Here is a 24112-nt window from a genome sequence, read left to right on the forward strand (position 1 = left end):
TTATGCTAGTTGTCATGAGCCCACTCTGCTGAGGAGCTGAGGCTTGAGCTCACTCCATGCCTCCTTATAAGCAGAGATACCACTTGCCATCTTGCTGGCTGCACCATCTTGTCATGGAGATCATACACCTTACTCATACAAGAGCAGCAGCAATGTGTTTCATTGCTATAAGGTAGTGAACTAAAAAAGCTTATACAACTTAGTAAGGTTTTTGTTGGCAAGGTCACCGGGTTGGATACTGGATAGAGAATGGGGTCAACCCCATAGCTGGGTTTTTAGTGCAGATGGTTTCTTCATTAGGAGAGATTTTAATGGCAAGAGTGTTTCCCTTGCACCAGGAATTTGCAGTGTCTTGCCAAAAGAAAAGAGCAACAACATTTTGGAGGAAACAAAATCATTGTGCTGGTATTCCCTGTGGGATTTCTGCAGGTGCCTGGATTTTTTTATATTATGAACTTGTGGAAAATGGCCTTGCAGCTGCCAGATGTGTGGACAATGCTTTTTATTTCTTGAGTAATCTTCTTGAAGTTCATAGAAAGAGCCAGCGATGTGATCATACCGAGCCTTACCACTGTTATCTTCTCAACTGGTTGGTCTTCCTTGCCCAAAAGCAAGCAGTAAAGAGCTGTAGTGCTTGCGTCTGGATGCATTAGTATTTTGAAAACCAGGATATCTATACATAGAAATGCTTTCTTTTCTAGTTTATCCCAGAGTCAGGCCTGCATTCCAGCAGCCCTTGTTGGGCTTTTGACCTGGTGCCCTGCATCACATGCATCTCGCTGACTTAGCCCTTTGGGGGCACAGCTGGTGCAGAGTCTCACACAGGTACAGCCCCAAAGTCCTTTGGGATCCCCCAGGCTTTTCAGCTCTCAGCTTCTGCAGCAGAAGTACCACCAGCTGGCTGCCTGTTGGCTTTTTTGGCACTCTTGAATGAAATGCTGCCAGGTACCCATGTTATACAGGAAGGGAAAGCATTGGGAGAGATGGGAGCAAGGCATCTGTGAGAAATCTCCTATGTCCCCTTCCTCTGCTGTTAGACCATCTAGTCTTTGCTTCTGACACTGCTTGTCAGTCCTGGGCAGGAAAAAAATCCATCTTGTTTTCCACAGAATTGTTTTTATCTCCTTTATTCTGTGAAAAGAGAGTGAGTTCTGAGTGCTTCAAGGGTAGCTGCTTTTCTGATCTATGAGCTCTGCATTTACACCATTTTAAGGCAAGAGAGATAGAAACAAGTCTGTGTTTTGTGAGAGTCAATCATTTTATCAAGAAAACAAAAAGATTCTTGAATGCATTGACCGCACCAGGAAGGCATTTACAGATAACCCAGAGTTTGGTAGCTGCAGGGTTTTGTTCTGAGCAGTATAATGTCATGGCCTAACAGTTGTATCTCAACAAAGCTTTTTCCTCTCTTCTCCATGTTACTTTGCCCACCATTCTGAGAGCTGCTTTAGTACCTTCTTCTATTCAAAGCTGTTCACACCCTGATTTTTTGATAGCACAACTGCATAGTGTATGATGCTGCCTGGCACGATGCTCAGCATCTTACACTGAAGGTACGGAGTATCAGTGCAGCTGCAGCCATGCAGCATTAGTTCATGCCTTCCAGGAAAATGCGTAAGTTTCAAGATGGACTTCTGGTAATGTGTGTCTCTCTGAGAAGAGATGGTAGCACAGCAAGCTGTAAGCTGGGCTTCCATTTTCTTTGTGTATAAGAGTAGAAAATGACTTTTTTTTTGAGGCCTGTAATGAATGCAGTGGCTGCATATATTTTTCTGTGTATTGCATCCCGCTGGGGAATTTCACTTCTCCACCATGCTTACTGGAAATAAGAGCAAGTGTGCAAATAAATAACATGCAGTGACTTGCCTAAAGTTGTCTTGTGGAGATGAATTTTTGTCTGTTTTCCCAAGCACAAATGGTCCTCCAAAAGATACCATTTACCCATTTGAACAAAGACTGTAGCTACATGGCTTAGCAAGGCTTTTAGATTTTGGTTTTGTGTTCTCTGTTATCCTTGTACTCATCAGGGTTGTATGGTGTAGCTTTATCTTTGTGACTGTCACCCTCTTGTTCATGATCTTCCTCTAATTTCTTGGCTTTTTGGTGATCACTGCATCTAGTCACCCCCTGGACCCTAGGTAATCTCCTTATCTCTAATCCTGTTAGCTGTGCTCAGCGCTCTTTGCTTAGCACAGTGTTTCATGTCTGCAGTAAAATCTCACATACTGTTGTAGGGCAGACTGCAAGCTTTTGCACATCAAGCTAATAAGTGCTAAGAAAATAGTTAAGAATTACAGAAGTCCTGTGCTTTGTTTCACTCTTGAGATGTCCACTGGGCTGACCAAGTCGGTGTGGCTGCTGTGGGGTGCTGAAGGAGATGATGGCTCACATGGCGGAGCGACTTCACTTAAAACTCTTTGTATTGCTACCTGCTCTGGTTTTAGTGTTTGTTTCTTTGTTTTTTAATATAATATATATGAAATGTGACTTTTTTTATTTCTTTGCTTGTTTGTCTGTTTATAAAGAAAGGGAAGAATAAGCTGGGGCTCAGTGTTGAAGCTGCACTGAGCTCTGTTGTCCGTGCTGGGTGCTGGTGATGGTCACTCAAGACCAGTCTTCTCTGTCCTTTGACTTTGTTGGCTGTGGTCTCAGCAACTCTGTTACTAGAAAATAACTTCACTGTGTACTGCTGGTACAGCTCAGTGTTTGTGTGTGTTGAGGTGCCAGCCTCATGACCAAGATGGCTCATGAAAATAGGCTTCACTGACCAGACTCAAGGTAAGAAGTTGACTCAAGGATGAGTACAGTCTGAGATGAGAGGAACTGCTTTATTAATGGAGAAGAGTTTTGCAGCCCTTGTTACAGGTGGCACTTGAATGATGGGAAATAAAAGCTGTGGCACTTGGCACTTAGTTCCTGGCTCCTCCTTTCTGTCACATCTCCTTATCTTCCCAGGCAGCTTGTTACTGGCTTGCAACAAACAAAATTCTGCTAGCAGTATTTTCTCGATTGCAATACCAGCAAAGCTTTTTGGGAAAAATAAAAAGAGAGCTTCACATTAGAAAAGCAGCTGTTTACCAAATACTTATATGCTGTGTGGGGAGGAGGGGTTTGGAGCAGAGTGTATAGGAAATGCTTTGCTTCTGCATTACTTCCAAAATAATCAGCCTGTATCTATTGTGCCTAATACAGATGCATATATTCTCCATTTCCATCCAGCCTAGTTTGATACAGATTTATCCACTCTTCTGCCTTATTTCCCATTTTTAAAAAATCAGTTCGTTAATAGCCAAGAGGTGGTTGGTTGTTCTGTGTCCTTGCACGTTTTGAAGCTGTGTGCTGTTCCATGCAAAGCAATTGAATCACCCTGCATGCTTTGCCTTTTCTTCCTCCTCGTTTTATTTCTGTAAATACTTTTGCTACGTGCACGTTATGACTCCAGCACCATGTTACAAGCTGGCAGCTGCGATGAGCGGTTCTGTGGTTATTGGATAACATGAGCAGTGGCTGGGCAAAGGACACTGCATTGAACGCATGATTCCTGGAAAATGCATACTGTTGCAAAAAGCATTTTACCGTAGCACCAAAGGATAGTGGATTCTCTGCTGCTAATTGGCACTTTGCAGCATGGAGAAACTATTATTTCTAGCTGGATGCATCCTTCTGGGCTTAAGAGAGAACGGTACACTCCTATTTTTCACCTGTTCTTAGCAATTCCATGGGAATGTTTGCTTGGTTCCTTCCAGCTTGTTCTTCCCTCTTGGCTGTCATCCTCAATGCCCTCCTTAAGGCTAAAGTTATCCTGTGGCATAGCACCAACCGTTGGCTGCAAGGGGATGAAATGCATGTGAATGTCCTAATCCTAAGATATTCAGATCCTAATTCAAGCTAAATCGAGTTAGTTGTGATCTGCTGAGAATGTGATTTAAATCAGGGATCTATGATTTGTCTTACCTCATCTATTTGATGGTGATTAGGTTTAATGAGGTATGGGGTATGAAAGACAATTAACTATTCCATTTTGCTGTACTCTTTCTTATATTTGTTTCTATCCTGTTAAACACTTCAGTTACCTCAGTTGTTCTTCATTGTAAAGGCAGTCACTGCCGAAGGATTTGGCGAGGCATGGGAGGAATGGCAGGAAAAAGTAATGGCATGAAATCATCCCCCTAATTATCTGGGCAAAGCTCTCCCTTACCCCTTCATTTTCACATTTTTCGAAGTACCACTGAGGTTAAACTTCTTGAGACTAGCTTCTTCCTTTGTCCTGTGTTGTTTTTTTTTTACACTTCCCTGAGTTTTGTGCAAATAATTTATTTCTAAGCTTCCTTACGTTTGTGCTGATGGAGAACATAAAAGCTCAGCACGGTGAGTCCTGGCGAGTCAGCAGCAGACAGGATGATTTACCATCAATGCAAGTTGGGCCGAAAATCTGCAATGCTTTGCTAGAGATACAGTTGCAAAGTGAAGTTTAAAAATAATTTATATATAATATAAATAAAAAATAAAAAAAATCTGCAGCGCTCACACTTCATATGGCTTCTCATAAAACATGTGTACCTATGCTTTCAGATTGAATGGACTATGAGTTATCCTAAACTTCATGTCAGTGCTAACAGGGAACATGCTGAAGGCTTAAAAAGGTGTTTAAAAAGGGAGAAAAAGGAAATCTGGGGCTGGTGACAAGTTAGAAGACAAAGAAAATGTATGTGAGTGAAGGATTTGGAAATGTGAAGAAGAAACTGAACAGCTTTGGCAAATGGGCAGCAAAAAGTTGCCAGTTTTGGTTATTGATGCTGTCTTCCCATTATCAAGCAGATGAGCACTTGCAAACAGCAGTGTGATGATTGTATTTGGAAAAGGGACCATTGCTATTTTTGGAGGAGAGAAAAGAGGAGCTACCTCTGCAGTGGTGAGGACTGCGAAACATCAACTAAAAACATTATTCAAGATTTTCAAAATCAAGTGCCTAAAATTAGGCTTTGAAGTCCTAATTTAAGAACTGAGAAAGTGGCTGATTTCCAAGAATGCAGAGCAGCCAGGCCTGACTCTGCATTGTGCTCAGAAGTCAGAACAATTATTTAGATGGATATTTTAGGATTTTTTTTAGCTCAACTTGAGGCACTTAGATTTGATAAATGGAATCTGTTATTTCAGGGAGTTCTGGAGAAGCAGGATAAAAGCTGAGGCCCTCTGCTTAAAGGGAGCGGGCTCTTAATGTATCGAGCATTCAGCCCAAAATGTTTTGTTGCTCTTGTTTGGGGCACAAGCCTTCAGGTTTTAGTGACTGGTCACTGGAACTGGAAACTGAAATTTGGACCTGGAAAATAAAGAAAAAACAACAAGAAAATGTGATTAAGAATTCTCAAATCAATTTTTGGCATAAAACCTCCAAAATGTGTTTTCTGTTGAAAGCGTAGGAGAAGAATTTCCCTTGAATGGAATAAGCTAGTAAAATGCTTCAGTGTTTAGCAGCTCTTCAGTTTTGATGTTCATTAGAAGGGCAAGTTCCCACTGCTATGTGAAAAACACTGATACATCAATAAAATGTCCTGAGAAAAAACACATCTGAATGTAGCTTTTGGCCTGTGCTTTCAGCTGCCAAGGATCACTTGTGCCCAAGGTGAGCATCTCAATAGCATTCAAGTTTTCCACCTGCACTGTATTGAGTATGTATGTGAAGTGCTAGAAATAGACAAAGCATATGAAACATTCTGTAGATGCCCCCAACTCCTATTTAGATAGGTGCAGAAGACTTTTGAAAAAAAACTACTATTTTTATGATAGGCTTTGATCTGGTTGGAGCAACATGAAACTATAGCCTTTGTTATGTTTGTGTTGTGGACTTGGAAGGCCAGTAATTAAAAGGGCCTGGGGACGGTTTTATGAAAATCAGAGTTGCCTAGAGCTGCCTTATAGCTTTAAAAATATGAAAAGAGTCAAAAATGTAATCTCTCAATTTGTTTGTTACTTCTTTGGTATAGTACTTGCTACTACAAAGGCGAAGGCTTAGTTAGAGTCATCTCTACTCTGTGCTTCCTGTTAATATCTTCTGTCCTCCTAGCATAGAAGCTTTGTGCTCTTCTGTACTCTAGTTACAACTGAAAAATATAGGGTTTTGTTTTCTCTTGAGCTATATGATCTGAGTAACCTGGATATGTTCATGTTCTGTGCCACCTAGTCAGCAAGAATTTTCTCTCTTCTGTATGATGGAACATCAGACCTCAAGAGATAAAGGTCAAAACAACCAACCCCTGAAAAAAAAAAAAGTATTTTTGTTATGTCTGTCCAAACCTTCCTCCCTATGGAATCTACTTCATTGTGCTCATCCTGGGCCTGTCAGTGCCTAATGCAGCTTGCCTCAGCCAGGACAGGAGATGATGTGCAAGTAGCTGCAGCAGCCACAGCCACAGCCCTTTGCCTGCCAACTTTAAACTTCATCTCATTTTCACAAATCAGTGGTTGTCTGCGTTTTTTATTGCCTTACAAAGTGTTCTTCTAAGACACAATCTGTAATGGGTACTCTACGCAGCCTAGCAATACCCTATCTCTGCTTATAGCATGCAAGTCATAGAGGAGGTTGAATATAAGCCAAGGAAACAGACACTGAGTACTTTGAAATGACAGCCTGGAATGACAACACATCTCTTCCTAGTATAAACAAATTAGCAGTGTACATGCTTCTTTTTTTCCTTTTTTCTTCTGGGAGTGGAAAGATGTTCATGTTTTCACTGGGACTGAGTTTCTTCCATCATCTGACAAGACCTTAGTCCTTCCATCTCTCCCAGTTTGCTGGCAGTTTTGGTTTCTGATGGACTTTTGTGGCATAACACAGTGATATCTCATGGCCTTCATGTGTGCCAGTGACTTCTATCCAGTGCAGGTAGTAGCTTCACAATGCCCTGAACTAAGACTTTTAATATATTGGTCACTGTGTGTGGGTAGGTGTCTGAGTTCTTCTGAGTTCTGATCAGATATCTGGTATTAGCATATCTTAATACTTGTAAAGAATTTCACAGTAACAGTAGCAGAAATGGATCTGGGCACATCACAGACTATTTTTTTCTAGAAGCCTTAATGGCTTTTTTGATGGATTTCCAAACTCTGCTCACTTACCGTCCTAAAAATGATAGGGAAAGAGAAAGTAAGAGCTGTTTTCATTCTGCTGAACATAATTGATAAAGTCAAGTAGTTAGGATGGATCTTTTCTTCATTTATGAATACCATTCTTGACCTTGATGAGGCTTATTTGGGAGCACTATCATGACTTTTCTGTGTACTAGAAGAGCAATTAAAATACAGTGCATTTTTCAGAGTGTACTGGAGGTCTGGTTTCTGCCCTTTAATGGGAATACCCATAAATTCTGAGGAATTCTCCATGTACGTATATGGAAGACTCCCCAGCATCTGGAAAAATCGGTTCTTTTTATTTTATTTTGCTTAAAACACCAGATCCTTGTTTTCCTAGATTAAATATTTGGACCTTAAGGAGTAAAGCCTGTTGTAGATCATCAACCTGAGCGCTTCTATATTGTGATCCAGCCTGCCCTGGTGTGCTGGGATCCTACTGCGTTGATAAAATATGGTAGCAGAGGATGGTTCATTTCCTGTCCACTGTAGAAAAACAAGTTAGAGAAAATGATGTATATAAAAGTACCTGTTTTAGAAAGCAGAGGGTGACATAATTGGGCAGTTGTCTTTCTCACTTCAGGTAGCAGTGGTGCCTTGCTGTGGTCTATGACTCCTAGGTAAAGGAGCACTGGGATTATCTGTTCACGTATATGGTGAGCTGCAGGATTTGTTTATTTGCAGTATTAGGAAACCTGCTGCTTACAATGTTTCGAATAGCAACTGGTTTAATTTTTCTGGAAGTTGATATTCCTCTGAATTGGGAAACTATTCTAATTAAAAAAGAACCCTTGTAGTTGCTGCAGTTGAAGCAGTGTTTAATGTTGTGCAGTTATTGGCAGCAGACTTGATGCATTTTCACATGACCCCCCTCTGGAACAAAAGCAGATTGTTTCACTCTGTTTTTGTATTATACAAATGAGCTCCCTTTGAAACAATTTCTTTTTTTTCCTGCAAATTCTGGAAATTAACACCAGGAGTAGTTCTTCCTCTACTGTGCCTTTTATGGTATGCTGTATAATAACTGTGGAACAAAAGCTACCTGGGGCAGCAGCCCTCCTACGTAGAAAGTCTTCTCCGTCTGCAGAAAGTCTTCTTTTGGGAGTGAGCTCTTCTTACAGTTTTATGAAAGGATTGAACATGGAGTTTCCTTTCTTTCCTTCTTTGCTATATATAGCTTGGTGTAATTTGTTTCTACTTTTCAAGTTGTTTTCATATCTGAATTTTCTTTCAATGTCTAGCAAAAAAATAATTAGTAGCCAATCAGTTATGAATTGAGCTCAGTTTGTGTAACAAGTCCTTGGTTTTGAATCAAACCGTACCATCTCAGGTATTCCCCTTCAAAGCGGGAAGCTGAAGTTAGAAGCAGGTTATGGTTTATCAGATGAATGTGTAACTAAGTTGTTATTGGATCAAAGGAGCAACTGATAAAGTAAGTGAGGTTTCAGACAACAAACTAAATAATCAGCTGCATAGTGAGCACTTTTCCTCCGGGGATACTTAATAGCTAACAGATTAAAAAAGAAGCTTGTTCTGGATAATTTTCTTTCTTTTTCTTGGAAATCGGGTACTTATTTCTAGAAGTCTTCCTGATGTTCATGCTTCTGATAGCGTAGCCTTCTCACTTAGATGTCAGTGCTCCTAGGACACCAGTGTGCCACCAGCACTCATAAATTGTGTCGTAATTGGTACAGTAAAGCAATTTAAAGAATGTATGTTCTTGTGAAGTAGATACTTATTTGGACCAGACTTCTTCAAAATTCTGAATGGGAAGTAAACTGGCATGAATCTGGACTACAAAAGACTTTTTACTCTCCCTGTTATTTTAATTGAGTTCTTGGTGTTGTTTTGTATGTGTGTGTGACTAAATTTCAGGGTAGTTTCTGTGTCTTTATGTAGACGAAAACACTAGAAATGGCTTTGTGTGCACAGATTAAGAAAGTTCTCTGTGTCCTTGAAAATGCAGTGGGTAAAGATGGGCTTGGGGCACAGCCAGAAATCCTCTAGGAGCGCTGGAGCCTCAAGGTTACGATATGGTGGAAAGGATGTGGCATTATACAGAACAACAAATGATGTAAATACATTCTTGTCTATTTAATTCTCCTGGTGTCATGGGTAGTAGAAGCTGAAATGAAATTGAGGCCCTGCCTGTCCTGCAGGCAGCCATGGGGATGGAGTGGGCCCCAGCTCTGCTTGGGGATGTGCATGGGACCCTGCACGTCCTTGGCATCCTGTTCACTGTTCTGCTGCCCTCAGGAGAAGTTGAGGCGTCAGTGCCAGCTGACCTAATACTTATTTTACTTATGTAAATCGGAAATATCCTAAAGGCAGTATTCTAACAGGTAAAAGTAAGGTGTTTCTATAGCTAGAAAAAAAAAAAAAAAAAAAAAACTTTGTTGTTAGCTATATACAAACTTGAAAACTTGCAGAATGGTTTCATGTTTCACTGTATGTTGACCTCTTATGAGTTGCTTGCATTATTTCCATGTGACTAAAAATTGCTGTTAATGCGAGTACTTAAGCGAAGAGAAACATCAAGAGGTGAAAATTATCCTGCTGGAAAAGGGCAAAATTATTTTAATGAAAGCTCTGTTATAATTTGAAGAAATTGGAAGGAATTCTGCTTAGACAAGAGGAAATTGTGTGTGTGTGTATATATATATACACACATAGAGATATATTTAAAGCAAAAAGAAAGTTTCTTCCTCTTCTCATAAGAATTTCATGAGTGTCTCAGTGAGGGCTACAAAGAAGGAGGAGGGTCTGGAGGTCGAGAGGTGTGAGGAGCGCTGAGGTCCCTCGGTGTGCTCAGCCCAGAGCAGAGGAGCTGAGGCGAGGCCTGATGGCAGCTGCGTGTGACAGCGACAGGGCCCGAGGGAACGACATGGAGCTGTGTCAGGGGAGGGGCTGGGGGTTAGGGGCAGGTTCTGCACCAGAGGGCAGTGGGCACGGCCCTGAGCTGCTGGAGCTCATGGAGCTTTTGGACAGTGCTCTCAAACAGAGTTTGAATTTTGGATGCTCCTGTGTGGAGCCAGGAGCTGGACTACAGATCCTTATGGGTCCCTCCTGTACCTGAGGGGTGTTATTTCATAAGAGTTTGCCAGTAAGGAAGTTGTGGAAATGAAGGTCTTCATGCTGTGAATTGCAGTATTTCCCTTCCCTGCCTGTGCAACACCGCTATTCCGTAGTTGTTCATCTGTTAGTTTTATGGGCTGTTAATCACAGCTGTAATCAGTCACCTATTCACAAAGTGATAGAGAGCCAGTTTTCACATTTTTCCTTCCCTTCCTCCTCCCCAGCTAATGTTGCCAACTATTTGAAGTTCTTTGTTAAAATAGCTTCATAGTATTTATGTGGGAATTTCAGTGTTGCTGTTCTTTTCAAGGTCCAGCTCTCCTCCTTGTAGAGCAATCATGCAAATTACCGTCCTTTATTTATACTCTTAAAATACTGAACTAGAAAGAACTTTCGGTTAATCTGCACTTATTGTTTTAAACCTCTGTGTTTCTGTGTCTGTGATTAAATGCACATCTTTACAGCTGTTTCTCTCTGACACTAGAATATGTTTTCTGTACTTGTACTGTCTTTGCTAATAATGTCCAGTATCTGTCTGCAATTTTTGTATATTAGAATTTTCTTTGTTAACTCGAGCAGTTGGTATTCAGATAATTAAACTGTTTTTGTGCAATGAAAAATAACTAACTTACTTTTCATTCTTCCATTTGATCAGATTGTAGAATGGAACGTCTGGATAAAACAATCAATAGCTACCTGGATGTTTGGCTTGGACCCAGAGGTAAGCTTTTTCAGAAAATAAAATAGTATAACTGATTCAAAAGAACAGACAGTGGAGCATAAGAAGAACATTCCTAGCAACCTGACTTTGAAAAGTGATCAGTTTTCTTACTATCTACAGAGCAACATAATGTGTGATTCTCTAAGAAAGTAGAAATGTCTCAGTGAATGTTCTCTTCTTACGTGGAGAACTGCTTATTTTTCAGCTACAGCAGTCTGAGATGCTGTTCTTTTTACTAGCAGTTCCATGCCAGTGTTAGCCTCAGTGACCTACTTATCTCACTCAGGTCTTCACAGGTTTTGTCTTAGAAGTTAATAATAGGTTGTATTGGAAAATAAATCTTGTTAGAATTTGCATTTGATGAAATAAAAATACTCTTATTCTCCTAATTGGAGCTGCTTACTTCGCTTTCACTGAAATAAATTTTAAAAAGTATTTTTTAGAATGTATTTCTTCTTTGCAACCATTCTTTTTAAAAAAACAGTGGTTTTGGTAGGCTGTTCACTGGGAAAAAGTTCACAAGTGGAGAGCAGAAATCCTGCTCATGAAGGGAGAGGCATTAACACCAGAGAAGACAGTGTCCTTGTGTGAGGGTTTTCATCCAGGCTTCTTGTGATCCCGTAACTGGTGTGCATAGTTAACCCATGTAGTGTTGCTCAGTACTTGTTTTTCCTCTTCCAGTAGCATACTTCCTTCTGCTGCCTACCCTCTTTCTCTATCCAAATGAAGCTCCTGCTGTTGCCTTGCAGGATGAGGTCCATCAGGGAGTTCCTGCTCTGCTGTGGAACAGGCCTCTGATCCTTCAGAGAGTGCTTTCTGCTTGCTCTTGAGTTGTTTGGTGCCCTGGTTGTGCTCACTTTCATGCTAAACCTGTTCAGATTAGTCAGGATGTTGTGATATGACACACTGTTCGTGCTTGCACGTAGCCTATATTTGCCATGTTTTGAAAATTAAGGCAGTAAAATCCAAACAGTTCCCAGGCTTTCTTAGCCATTTCCCAGCCTATGTTTTATAGCCTTATTTCTTACAATCAGCTTACACATTTGACTCCTTTACAAAGAAGACATTGCTGGTTTATGGTTTGGCAAGCATGGCTTCCATCCTTTAGACAGGGCTCAGGTAAAGGTAGTTAAATGCCATGCTGTTACTGGGTAGAGACCACGGCAGTGACTGTGGAAAAAAGTGTGACGCACTTGTCTCAGGCATTTCTCTGAAGTGCTCATTCTGAGCAGCTGGTGTGCTTTTTCTGTCAAGTTGATGTGCTTTTTCAATATTTTGCCAGCTGATCTGGTTAGTCAAACAGGACTGTTTTGTGTTTCATTGCAAACACAAGGACTACAAAATTTAAGTATCATAGGTAGCACATTTGTTAATCTAGTTAGGCTAGTATTGATACAATGCAGACTACAAAAAGCTATCAGAACCATCTGCTGAGACCCTCAGAGCATCCACTTCACTACTAGCTTTGCTGGCTCTATGAGGGAATAAAAACTGTGCTGTTGGGAAAGGCTGATTTGAGAGAAAGAGAGATGATAGAATCATAGAATCATAGGTTGGAAAAGACCTTAAGGGTCATCAAGTCGAACCGCAGCCTAACCATACTACCCTAACTCTAACAACCCTCTGTTAAATCATGTCCCTGAGCACTGTTTGCTGAAGCTTTGCTTTATAATTTGAACTCATCTTTGGTATTCAGGATGGATGAAGCTTCTGAGCAGTAGTTAGTATTTCACTAATAATAATTAGATAATAGTATAGAAATATCTTTGCCTTATAAAGATTTGTTTCCTTTAACAACCATGTAAATAAAATCTTGCTTCTGAAGTTGTTTGTTATTAGTAACATAGCCCTTGATAAAAAGATTTGCTGTTCTCCCTTCATCTTTCTCTGATCATTCTGATGCTAGAATCATTCTTGAGTAAAGATTTTTCTAGATGCATCGAGTTCTTCTCCATTCAACAGTCTAAGTGTTTGTAATTTTGTTTGTTTCAGATCCCAGAGTAAAAGGATGGCTTCTTCTGGAAAATTATACACCTACCTTTATCTTCTCAGTCTTGTACTTACTAATCGTATGGCTAGGACCAAAGTACATGCGGAACAAACAACCGTTCTCATGCAGGGGTATTCTAGTGGTCTACAACCTTGGACTCACACTGCTTTCTCTGTATATGTTTTATGAGGTAGGAAAAAGGATTTGAGTTGGGGTTATTTTGCAGTGTCTGTTTTAATTATATTGACTTATGTTGAAAATGATTTATGAAGTCCTCCTAAACATGGGGAAACATCAGCAAAAATGTTACACAATTCTTTGATGTCACTTCTGAGAGAATACTCCCATTGCCTAGAAGACAGGTTTAATTGGATTGCTTTGATAGACTGTACAACATACTTGGTAGCAAAATTATATCTTGTTTTGAGTGCAAAATGTGTTTTATTTAAATGTGTTTAATCACACTCACACTCTTTGCATCTGTCTGTGTAAGCTTTGAATAGCTTCTCATGTCCTCTTAATTTTGCTGAAACAAATTTTGCATCTAGACAGTTGTGATTCATCTGTTTGTGAATGTTAAAATCTGAACGTACAAATTGATTTTAAACTGAAGTGGACTTATTTTCTTTCTTAACAAAGCAAAAATTTATGCACTATCAAGTTTTCTGCTTCCATAGAGCAATTTAACTGCTTGTAATTGAGATTGCATGCCTTTGATTAACGTGAAAATGGAAAACTATGGAATTTAAATAAGAATATGGTAAATAAACGATGCAGCATGTGGCTTTAATGTACAGAACATTGTGGCTTGCCTTTAACCAGAAGCATTTCTCTTTTTGGTAAGGAGTTATTTCATTTTCAACATGGAATTACAAACAAGAACTAAAACTACTGCTTTCCTTGAGTGGAAGAGGGGGACATTTGCTTAGAAATACTTGCAACTTATGATTCTTAAAGGTTTGTAGTTTGTAGTGTCTTAAGAGATGAATTTAGGTAGGAAATGATTTAAAGGCAGTTTCTCTTGTATAGTGAAGAGTTTAGTCAAAATTGTTGTATTGATTCAGATTATTGAGAATTTTAATACTTAATTCTTTAGGATGAGCAGTGTGGGATTCAGTAGGTACTTAGAACAGCTTGTATTCTCTATTTGCTCTCGTTTCTAATCTTCCTTTCAGGATATTCTGAATCCTGAGTGAGTGTGTGAATGTGAGGAGTGCATACAGAATTTGCACATTGATATGTTAACACATAGTGTTGCTGTGGACTTCTAACTAACTACTAACAATACCTGCATTGTTAGTTTATGCAGAGATTACTTATACAGTAATTCATATTATTTTAACCTTTATATTGTAAGTGCCAACTTTTCTTCAGTTGTGCTAAGTATGGATAAAATTCTCAGAATAGCCAATCTTCTTTTCTTGAATACTTGAAATAATTCTCACAGTTCCCAAATGAAAACTACTGTATAAATGTAAACAATAGAAAAGATTTGAACTGCTGATTGTAGGCCTTTATAAGACTTTCCTTGCTAATAGTGAGTAGCTTATTAAGAAAAGTTTATGTTGAAGTTCCTTGTACTTGCAACCACCTGAATAGCTTTTATGTTGTCTCATCCTTCACAGTTAAAACAGGGTGAATATTAAGGTTTATGCTTTCTATAAAGTAAAACACTTCACACCAGTTTGAACCACCCTTTCTGTAAAGAAGTTTTTCCTGATATCCAAACTAAATGTCCCCCGGAGCAACTTGAGTTGTCCTTGTCGTGTCATATAAAGCTGCAGTGTTATGACTACTCATGATAAACTCATGATAACTCATGACAGTTACAACAAAATGCTTTTGAGATCATCTTGTAAGTGAGTTTGCTTTTTTGTAGCTTATGTTGTCTTAGAAGACCACTGGATGTTCTTTACTGTGAACATTCCATGCTTCTTCCCTGCCAATACAGCAATGGTGTGGTGGACTTTAGGGCTACAAAGGTGATGAGGGGCCTGGAGCATCTCTCTCACAAGGAGAGACTGAGAGACACAGGGCTGTTCAGGCTGAAGAAGATAAGAATGAGAGAGGATCTTGTCAATGCTTATCAAAGGATGGCAGTCAAGCGGATGGGGCCAGCCTCTTTTCAGTGGTGACCAGCAACGGGGTGAGGAGCAATGGGCACAAACTGAAGCATAGGAAGTTCCATACAAACATGACAAAAATTTTCTTTATAGTGAGGGTGACAAAACACTGGAACAGACTGCCCAGAGAGTCTTTTTCTCTGGAAATATTAAAAACCTGCTCAAATGCTAAATGTAGGTTGCTCCTGTGCAACCTACTGTAGGGAAACTGTTTTAGCAGAGGATTGAACTAGAACATCTCCAGAGGTCCCTTCCAACCCCTGTGATTCTGTGACTTGAGAGCAAGCAGTGATCTGCAGCAAGGACTGATGCCTTAAAATTTTGCAGGTAGAGAGCCTTGCTGACATAACACTATGCTGCTCGCTGTTTGCAGGATGAAAGCCCAAGAGCCAGGTAATAGGGAAAAAGTCAGATTCCTAAACTTAATGTACATCCGCTGGCTGCAGTGAGTGCCTCTGTAATAGCCATGTCAGTATAAAGCCAGCAACAGCCTCACTCAGACCACATCTGCCACTGAAATTTAGCTGTGAAGGATGAGTGATCATCAGTCACACTTCATGACACGCGTTCTTTTTCAAGCTAAAATGATGACAACTAACATTCAAAAAAAGGAAGAGGGAGGTATAATACCTTTCTTATCTCTGTATTTCATTGTATTTCAGCTAATTAAACTTTTATCAGACCTAGTTTGAGGAAAGCCATAAAACAGCACCACATACAAACTTGTTCAATATCCTATCTGAAAATAAACTGTTTTATTAGCTTGCTATTAAACTTCTGCCTGGGAATTTCTCCTGTGTTATAGCTGTCATGGTTCGGCTTGTGAATCATAGTATCACAGCTCAGTTTAAGTGCTGTGCGACCAAAGCATGATATTAAAATGAGGCATACTTCCAACCAGGATGAGAAAGATAATCTCGTTGGTTTTCTGACCTTTTTGTCTGAATGTTTGTATGCAGTAACATGAGGGGGAGAGGGGAGGAAGTGTGGGATTTGCATAATTCCAGCTACTGTGTTCTTGCTTCACTTGGTCTTCTGATGATCTTTTTGGACTTTAAAATCACTGAAAATCTTAAGAGTTCTTATTCAGGGTTTCTAGGTAGTATTTTACGTACATAATAAGTATAAATTATTTATTCTGACATTTAATGACTGGACAAAGCTGGAGTGTGTGTTCTGATACTATCAAAAGAGAGCAGTGGGCTGCTTGTCCCAGATAATTTTAGAGGAAAGCAGGCCCTGGGGAGTGGAAGAGGTTCCTCTCAACTGCCCTATCAGATCCTGTTTGAGGAAACTGGCCTGTGATGAAGGCTCACTTTCTAAAAGCAATCTCTTTGTCTTCACTCTTAATATAAAGCACCAGCCAGGCTCGGGCCTTGGCTGGTATCAGAACACAAAATCTTTCCCCACCAGCCATCTCCACAGCCAGTTCAGTCTACAGCAGTGCAGGTATGTTGCTTTATTTTGTATAGCAAATGTGATAAAAAGCACATGCTGCAGCATTTTGAGGTACTCGGCCGCAGCACAAACATAATATAACAATGAAAATTAGAGAGAAGGAAGAGAATCCTACTTAAGCACAAAAGCGACTTTGAACTGCAGTGTTCTCCCTGGGGTTGAGGAACTTAACATTGTCTTGGAGTGCTATTTTAACTGGATTATGAAGGAGCTGTCTTCCTGGCGTGTCATTTAAAAATGGCAAACTCTGAAAATGATTACAGTCAGCCTTTTGTAGACAGGCTAATTTCTCAAGAGAAGATAGCCTGTGGCCGTGCATCAGCAGTGCCATTAGCAAGCCTGAGCTCCTGCTAGCCTGGAGCTGGAGGACGTCCTGGGGTCAGCTTGCCAGGAAAGGCCATCTTGGGCCCACAGCAGCTGTAGGAGGGCTCAGGAGGTGGGAGCAGGCCCCAGGAAGCACAATAAATTACTTAAATGCACCTGCTGACAATTTGTGACACCAACATTTTAAGAGAATAGCTCCATTTATCATTTTCTGCATTGATGTGCCCAGCTCTGTACACAACACAGCCGTTTGGGAACTGTTGTTGGTCGGGTCTCAGAGCAACCCATTGTTTTTTGTTTTCTGAAGCCTTCCAGCATGTGCTGAAAGTACTGTGGCTGTAATAAATAGTGGGAGAGCAGCTGACTCCCTCTGAAAAACCATTACCTATGGGTGCCGTGTGTTACTCAAAGCAAGGTTCATGGGCAGTAGTATTATGGCAGCTTTTGACCTCTTAGTTTCTTTTGGAAGGGAAGGTTTGATTTTTCTTTAGTAACTATACTATTTCTATGTTAATAGATACTACTGTTTCTTACAAACGTTGCTTTGCTTGTATCATTTACAGCATTATGGCTGTGAAGTAACACTATCATCCCTAGCATATTACAATATGCTCTTTTGGAAACAGAGGAATACTTGACTGAAGTTTGACTGAAGCTTCTTACATCCACACTGATGCCTTTATTCTTTAAATAGCAGAATCAATCTGGACATCTTCTGTCAAGCTTTAGGTAGTGAACCTGTATCTGTGCAGGGAAAGCCCCCTGGGTGTCCGTGTGCTAGGCTTTGCTCTGAAGGAATTCCTGGAAGAGCTGGAGATGGAGGCTGACCCTCGCTGTTTGCATGGTGTTTATTCCTCTATTTCTCACCCTTCTTTGAACTGCATGAAGACATCTGTAAGCTCTTAGCAACACTGTTACAGCATAGTGTGGTCTGCAGGATGGACTAGTGGGCACCCAAGAAACCTTACAGGCTTTCCCTCAGTGCTGTCAGAGCAGCTTGGTGTAAGGCCTGTCCAGAGAGGGTAGCTGGTACCTGGATGAGTTCTCCTTGTTGCTTGGATAGAGAAATTGCTTGGGTCTGCTGCTGATGCACAAAGCTGCCTTGCTGTCACTGTGGCATGGTAATATTGATTGTTCTCCATTACATGAGGTAATTTCAGGTCTTTATGTTAAGGTATTACTGGATGTCTTTCCTCCCCCCCTCCTCCCCCCACTAAATAGTGGCCATAGTTCTATTTCTGTAGGTCTAAAATAATGACCTAGACTGATTGGGTATTTTTAAAGGTAATTTAGGGAGAAAATGAGCCATGAAAGAAATAACATTAGGAAAAGGTCATTTAAATCATAATCTTTATTGTACCTTTCAGAATTAATTTCCCACTCACTGTTCTGGACAGCATTTAATAGCACCAGTTATTGTAGTCTTTTAATCAACTAATTATTTTAAATGACTTACAGTACATTGAGTTTTTAACTGTGGTCTTACAAAGCCTTTTTTTTTTTTCTAAATTCTCCATGAGTGTAGATAAGGCCCAGAATGGACAAGTCACTTGTGCAGGATGCCTGTCCGTGTTTTTAGAAGGTTTTCTTAGGTTGCCTTCCCATTCTTTTTACAATTGGAAGTAGTCTAAATTTCCTATTCCTCTTCTAATGCTATTTCCAAGAGGAAAAAATGTCATTCTAAACATCAAGCAGGCTCTTCTGTCATGATTATTACTTCAATAGAAGCACTGATGGCAACCTCTTAAAAGTCAGAGGCCAGAACCAGGGTATACTCCTTGGTTTTAAAAATAAATAGCTTAAATAGCAAGCTGCCTCCTGGCCACAGGTATAAGCCAAGACACTTGTTCTCATCTTGTCCTCACACCTACTGCCCTCTCAGGGCCCACTTTCAAAATCTCCCCTTCCAGGTGCTCCTCCATCTCCCCCTTCAGAGCCTGCTTCAGCCTCTCCCTTTGTAGTCTGCCTGCTCCCCATCTCCCCTCATATACAGAGCTCAGGGACAGCAGCGCGATCCGCCAGCTGTGGGAAAAGGGTGGAACATGGGCAGCTGGCAGTGGATCTGGATTCCACCTTGGTTTCAACCAGCCCCAGGCAAAGGACTCCTTGTCACCCTCTCAGGACTGATAGCTAGCTGGTCATTACTTTTAAATTACTCTGCAAAGTAATTTTGCCATATTTGAGGTATTATTTGATATGTCAGGAAGTCAGGCAGGCAGTGACAGATAATGAAGAGGAAATCACTTGGATGGTGAAGATTGTGATGTGCTTGGAATTAGGGATTTATTTAAAAAGATTCTGAAGAATCAACATATGGTAAAGCATCAGTTGTTAACTGTTAAGGATAGCAAAGCTGAAAGGTTTGTTCTGTTATACGGCTGAAAAAATTGTAATCAGATCCTCGTGTTTGTAATTGTATTTTGTAGTCTTTGGTATTACCAATTATAATTTGTAATCTTTGGTTGTTCCCTTTCTCCGGCAATGAGATCATAAGCTGAAGGGAGAATCTGTGTAGGAACAAACACATGCTGTATGGCATAAGCTGGAGCACCATTTCCTACTTTTTATTTCCACTATTTCCTACTTTTTATTCTGTTATGCTGCAATTGGAAGAATTTCTATTGATTCACCCTTCTTTATGATTCAGCTAGTGCCTGAAGCTGAAACCCAGCCTAGTGTCACGTTGAGGTGTCCATAGATGCCTTGTCACCAGGTGTCTCCCAAAGCTTCTGTCAGGGTGTGGGTTCACTGTGAGGCACGGTATTGGTACCGACTGACACTTTGTTCTTTGCTCTCCCCAGTTGGTGACAGGAGTATGGGAGGGAGGATACAATTTCTACTGTCAGGATACACGCAGTGGAGGTGAAGCTGATATGAAGGTAATGTAATCAAGACTTCAAGCTAATTACATTTTCAATTGTCCCCTTGAATGTAAGTAGAAAGCAGAATGGTATTGATCATGCAGTTTTTGTTCAAACTGTATGTTTTTTTTTCCTTCCACAGTATGGATGGGTGATGCATGGTCAGACATAAGAATTAATCGACAGTATATTCATTGATATTTACGATTTCAGTGAATAATTGTATATATGCTTTCATGTGTTCCCAACTCAAAAAGCAGAATTGGTCTTCAGTCTGTATCTGGCCACCGTGTGTCCGTTCTCTGTCTGTGGGAAGGTGTGGTGATGATTTCTTCTCAGATCTTGCCTCTACAGGCAGCACTACAGCATTTTTTGCCATAGTTTACTAAATACTGCCTGGTCACAATGTGCAGTACTTTTAAAACTTGTTTCCTCTTTTCTAGATCATACATGTCCTCTGGTGGTATTATTTCTCCAAACTCATTGAGTTCATGGATACCTTCTTTTTCATTTTGCGGAAAAATAATCATCAGATCACTGTCCTGCATGTCTATCACCATGCAACGATGCTGAATATTTGGTGGTTTGTTATGAACTGGGTGCCTTGTGGTCACTGTAAGTACTGGGTTATGATGGGATATGCTTGCATCAGAGGCCTTGTTTTGATTTTCATTTGGTCAAATCAAACATTTCTGGTATCTTCAAGTGCAGGATGTGTTGTTTCTGATACTAAGCTATTTTGCTGAATTGCAACTAGTTGCTGGAGATATTAAGATGCCTGTGGGGTGTCTGGAAAATACATGACTATATAGCTTGAAGATTTTACTTGAGAGTTTGACATTTGTTTTCTGCAGCAGTCCAGGTCTGGCACTTCTCAGCCTTGCTTTCTCTTTTTTTGTAGACCCTCAAATGAAACAGTGCTTTTTTCCAAGGAAGGACCAGAAATGTGTTTTGACTGCAAGAGTCTAATAGTGACACTTGTCCTTAAATGTGTAAAGTTCACCTGAGATGTAACTTTCACAAATTAATCTCATTTTATACTTGTAACCACAGCAAATGATTTCAATTAAAATGTTGTTGTCTCTGAGCACTAATGAACTTGACTGAATGTGTCTTAAGTGAAAGGTTTCCATATCTCTCTTGTCTAAATCCTTCTAACCTCTGGCAATCTTGCCAGATTCTTTAATGTCCTTTGTTTTTAGTTGTCATTTACTTTACTAACTGTATTAGCATGGTTCAGTTGTGGTTCAAATGTGCACATTAATCCAAGAGAAACCTTTTGAAATCCAGTGGGTGTGAACTAGGGTCAGCAATGCAGACCAAGTAGCTGGATTGCTCAGGAGTCTGCTTTCCTAGCCAAACAACATAGAAACTCATATTTGTTTTGTGTTGTCAGCACAACAGTGAGTAATGTTGAACTTATGAGAAGCGTGTATCCAGAACCACATTTTCCTCTAAAGAAGTCAATCTCTGTTTATAGAACAGTCAAAAGTGCAAGTACTTAGAGTCTATCTTGAGTTTTTGTGGTCTTGAAAATACTTTTGTGCTATTTCTGGTCATGTGTTTTTCTTCTTCCTTACCAATCTCTGTGTCGTGCGTGGTCATCCAGTACCACACAGTTTGGTGCTAAGCTAAAACTGAAATTTATTTGATGACTAAAGATGCTGCAAACAAGGACAAATGCAATGGTTGGCTTTCACATTCAGAAGCTACCAGTTGCTTTTGCTTATAAATGACCAAATAGGCTCCCTCCCAGAAAGTGAAATTGGCCTAAAATTAGATTGGAGAAGCTGTGGATTGTTGGGCATGTTTACATGACTCATTTTTATCAGCTTCCTATTGACAAGATGGAGTGTAGAAAAATAATAAATAGAGGAAACAAAATCAGAAGGGTGATATAGAGCACACAGTGGCAAAGCATCTCAAACACTCAGTTGAGTCAACATGAATTTCAGGAGAGTGGAGTTTTTTGCTTTTGTTCTAAGAGAAATCATATTTTAAATAGTGGCATTTTGAGCTTTTGGTTCCATGTAACAGCATTTTCCTGGTAATTCAGTGTACTTTCTTTCTCCTTTGCTGTTTCAGCTTATTTCGGTGCCACACTGAACAGCTTTATCCATGTCCTCATGTACTCCTACTATGGATTGTCAGCTGTTCCAGCGATGCGTCCTTATCTGTGGTGGAAGAAGTACATCACTCAGGGGCAGCTGGTGAGTGATGAGTTCTTGTAGTGCTTCAGCAGGTTCTTGTATTCTCAGTGGGATCTTTTGGCCTTTACCAACAGAAAATTTTGGTATGGATAGAAGGGGAAGTGAAATCTAAAAGCTTTTACATCTTCATGCACACAAATCACTTTAGAAATCCAGCTTCTGCCTCTCTGTACTGATTTCAGGGCAAAAGGGAGGTAGGAACTGATGGCATGCATAAATCAATGCTGAGCAGTTCAGTAGGATCTTTTTGTATCTCTCCAAGCTGCGTGCCAAGAGGTATTGGGGAATCTCAGTACTGGGTTTTTGGGGTCTTGGGAGCTAAAGAGGAGGAGCCTGTGTAAGTAGTGTGCCCGTCTGAGTGCTTGTTGCTCAGGCTGATGCTGAGAGGGCAGAGCAGAAGCAGAGTGCTACACAGTCTGCAACTAACAAGGCCCTTCATTCTAGTCCTGCAGGACAATGGATTTTCTGTCCCACTTTTTGCATGCAGTTGCAAATGGTTTATTAAAAACTGTTCAATATTTCTGTTCTCCTTCCGCACTTTAAATGGGCAGATTTTTTTTCACTTGTAATTCTGCGTTGTGTTTGTTGCATCCATTTGTATTGTTTCCTGGGTGTACAGAGATGAAGCCTGAATGCTGTGGACTGGGGGTGAAAAGAGCACTGAAATTAAGCAGTGAGGCACACGCAGCAGTGACACTGATGTGTATAACGTGTCAGAGCTGCACAAGGAAGTGTGCATTTGCATTTTGTTCTCCTCGTTTTATAGATGGGGAAGACAAAGCCTAGAGATTTTTTAAATTGTTATTAATATTTACTTCTATGATTCTTTCTCTCCCCACTTCTCTCCCCGCTCTCAGAACTCTGATTAGGTTTAGTAGCATTTGCTGGTGATTATCAGCAATTTAGAGTTCGATTCTCAAAATCTTTTTTCTTAGCACTGTTTCTTCCAGAAGGAAGGCGAAGCACAGCAGAGTTCTGTGTGGTTTAGCAGCTTGTTTTGTTTTGTTCCCCTTCCAGATTTAGGCCCTGTTCTTCATCTGTGCTGTCCGAGCACTGCAGATTGCAACTGCCTCTGCGGTGTAGCTGCTCCCCTGGCTATTGTCACAGCACTTCCATTTCCCTGCCTGCTCTGCATGCATAACTATTAGGCCAGTAAAACAGCAGAACAGAGCTGTCTTTCTCTTTTAAAATAAACATACCCTAATCTGGTAGCCTTCATGTAAGGATGAATTTTTTGCCTGAAGGCCTTTGCAGCACGTAAGCCCAAACTGTTGTTTTTTTTCCAAAAGAGAAAACCAAAGATAGTTGTAAACAGATGTAATAAACCTCTGATTTCTTCCATGCCCCCACTCCCCCAGCTTCTCTGCTTCGTATGTGCACTTTTTGCTTAAAATTCTTTCACTGGAGCCATATATAGGGTAGTCTCAGCCTGTGGGAGAGGTGACTCTGGATTTTTAGCAGAGCTACTGTGCTGGGTTGTCAGAGCCAAACCCTGGTGAGCTCTCCCTCGGGAGGTGGTGGTCTTTGTTCCCTAGGGCACTTATAAACTGATTCTGTGTATTCTAATGCTCTAAAATGGAACAATATTAAATAAAAATCACTCAAGCAACAGAATATCACAACCTGAAAGTCTTGCTAAATCGTGTTTACTTTGTTTTAGTCAAATAGAGAAAAGGAATGCATCAAAATTAGGGTTTTTTTGGCTCGTTTTGGAGACACTTAATTAGGTTTTGGTCAATAAAGGCTTTTTCCCTTCTTGCACTGATGTGCTCTCACTTTTGTTTTGTTTTGTTCTGTTTTGTTTTTTCTTTCCCCAGATTCAGTTTGTCCTGACAATCTTCCAGACCAGCTGTGGTGTTGTTTGGCCATGTGCGTTTCCTCAGGGGTGGCTGTATTTCCAGATTTTTTATATGATTTCTTTGATTATCCTCTTCACAAATTTCTACATTCAGGTAAAAGTAATAATATTCATAGATTCTTTATAGCATTCTGCTGGTTTTGTTTCACTGGAAAGCTGTTTTACAGAAAGACCTGCTTGAAATACCCTTTTTCTTCCAGCAACATGCATGCATTTTTAATGTATTCCACTTGTTGGTCTACCCACAGCTTTGAGAGCTTCAGGTGTGCTGTCTACAAAATTCAAAACTGTAAGAAATCTCTATAAGCAGGGTATCACAGAAACACATTTTACTAATGCAGTTTTAACTACAGATAAGGGAGAG

The 24112-nt window shown here is 40.3% G+C and overlaps 1 protein-coding gene across 3 annotated transcripts in view; it reads left to right on the forward strand.

The window, feature by feature from the left end:
- Positions 1 to 24112, forward strand: part of ELOVL5 (ELOVL fatty acid elongase 5) — a 38134-nt gene that overhangs the window by 10959 nt on the left and 3063 nt on the right. For 2 of the 3 annotated variants that reach the window (XM_085216931.1, XM_003204431.5), the window contains exons 2-7: positions 10859 to 10924; positions 12917 to 13104; positions 19621 to 19698; positions 20124 to 20295; positions 21766 to 21890; positions 23708 to 23842. In XM_085216931.1, the coding sequence (XP_085073057.1) occupies positions 10859 to 10924; positions 12917 to 13104; positions 19621 to 19698; positions 20124 to 20295; positions 21766 to 21890; positions 23708 to 23842 (764 nt within the window). 3 annotated transcript variants of the gene reach the window in all.

The sequence above is a fragment of the Meleagris gallopavo genome, chromosome 2 (genome assembly GCF_905368555.1).
Source record: "Meleagris gallopavo chromosome 2, MGAL_WU_HG_1.1, whole genome shotgun sequence".
Classification (NCBI taxonomy): Eukaryota; Metazoa; Chordata; class Aves; order Galliformes; family Phasianidae; genus Meleagris; species Meleagris gallopavo.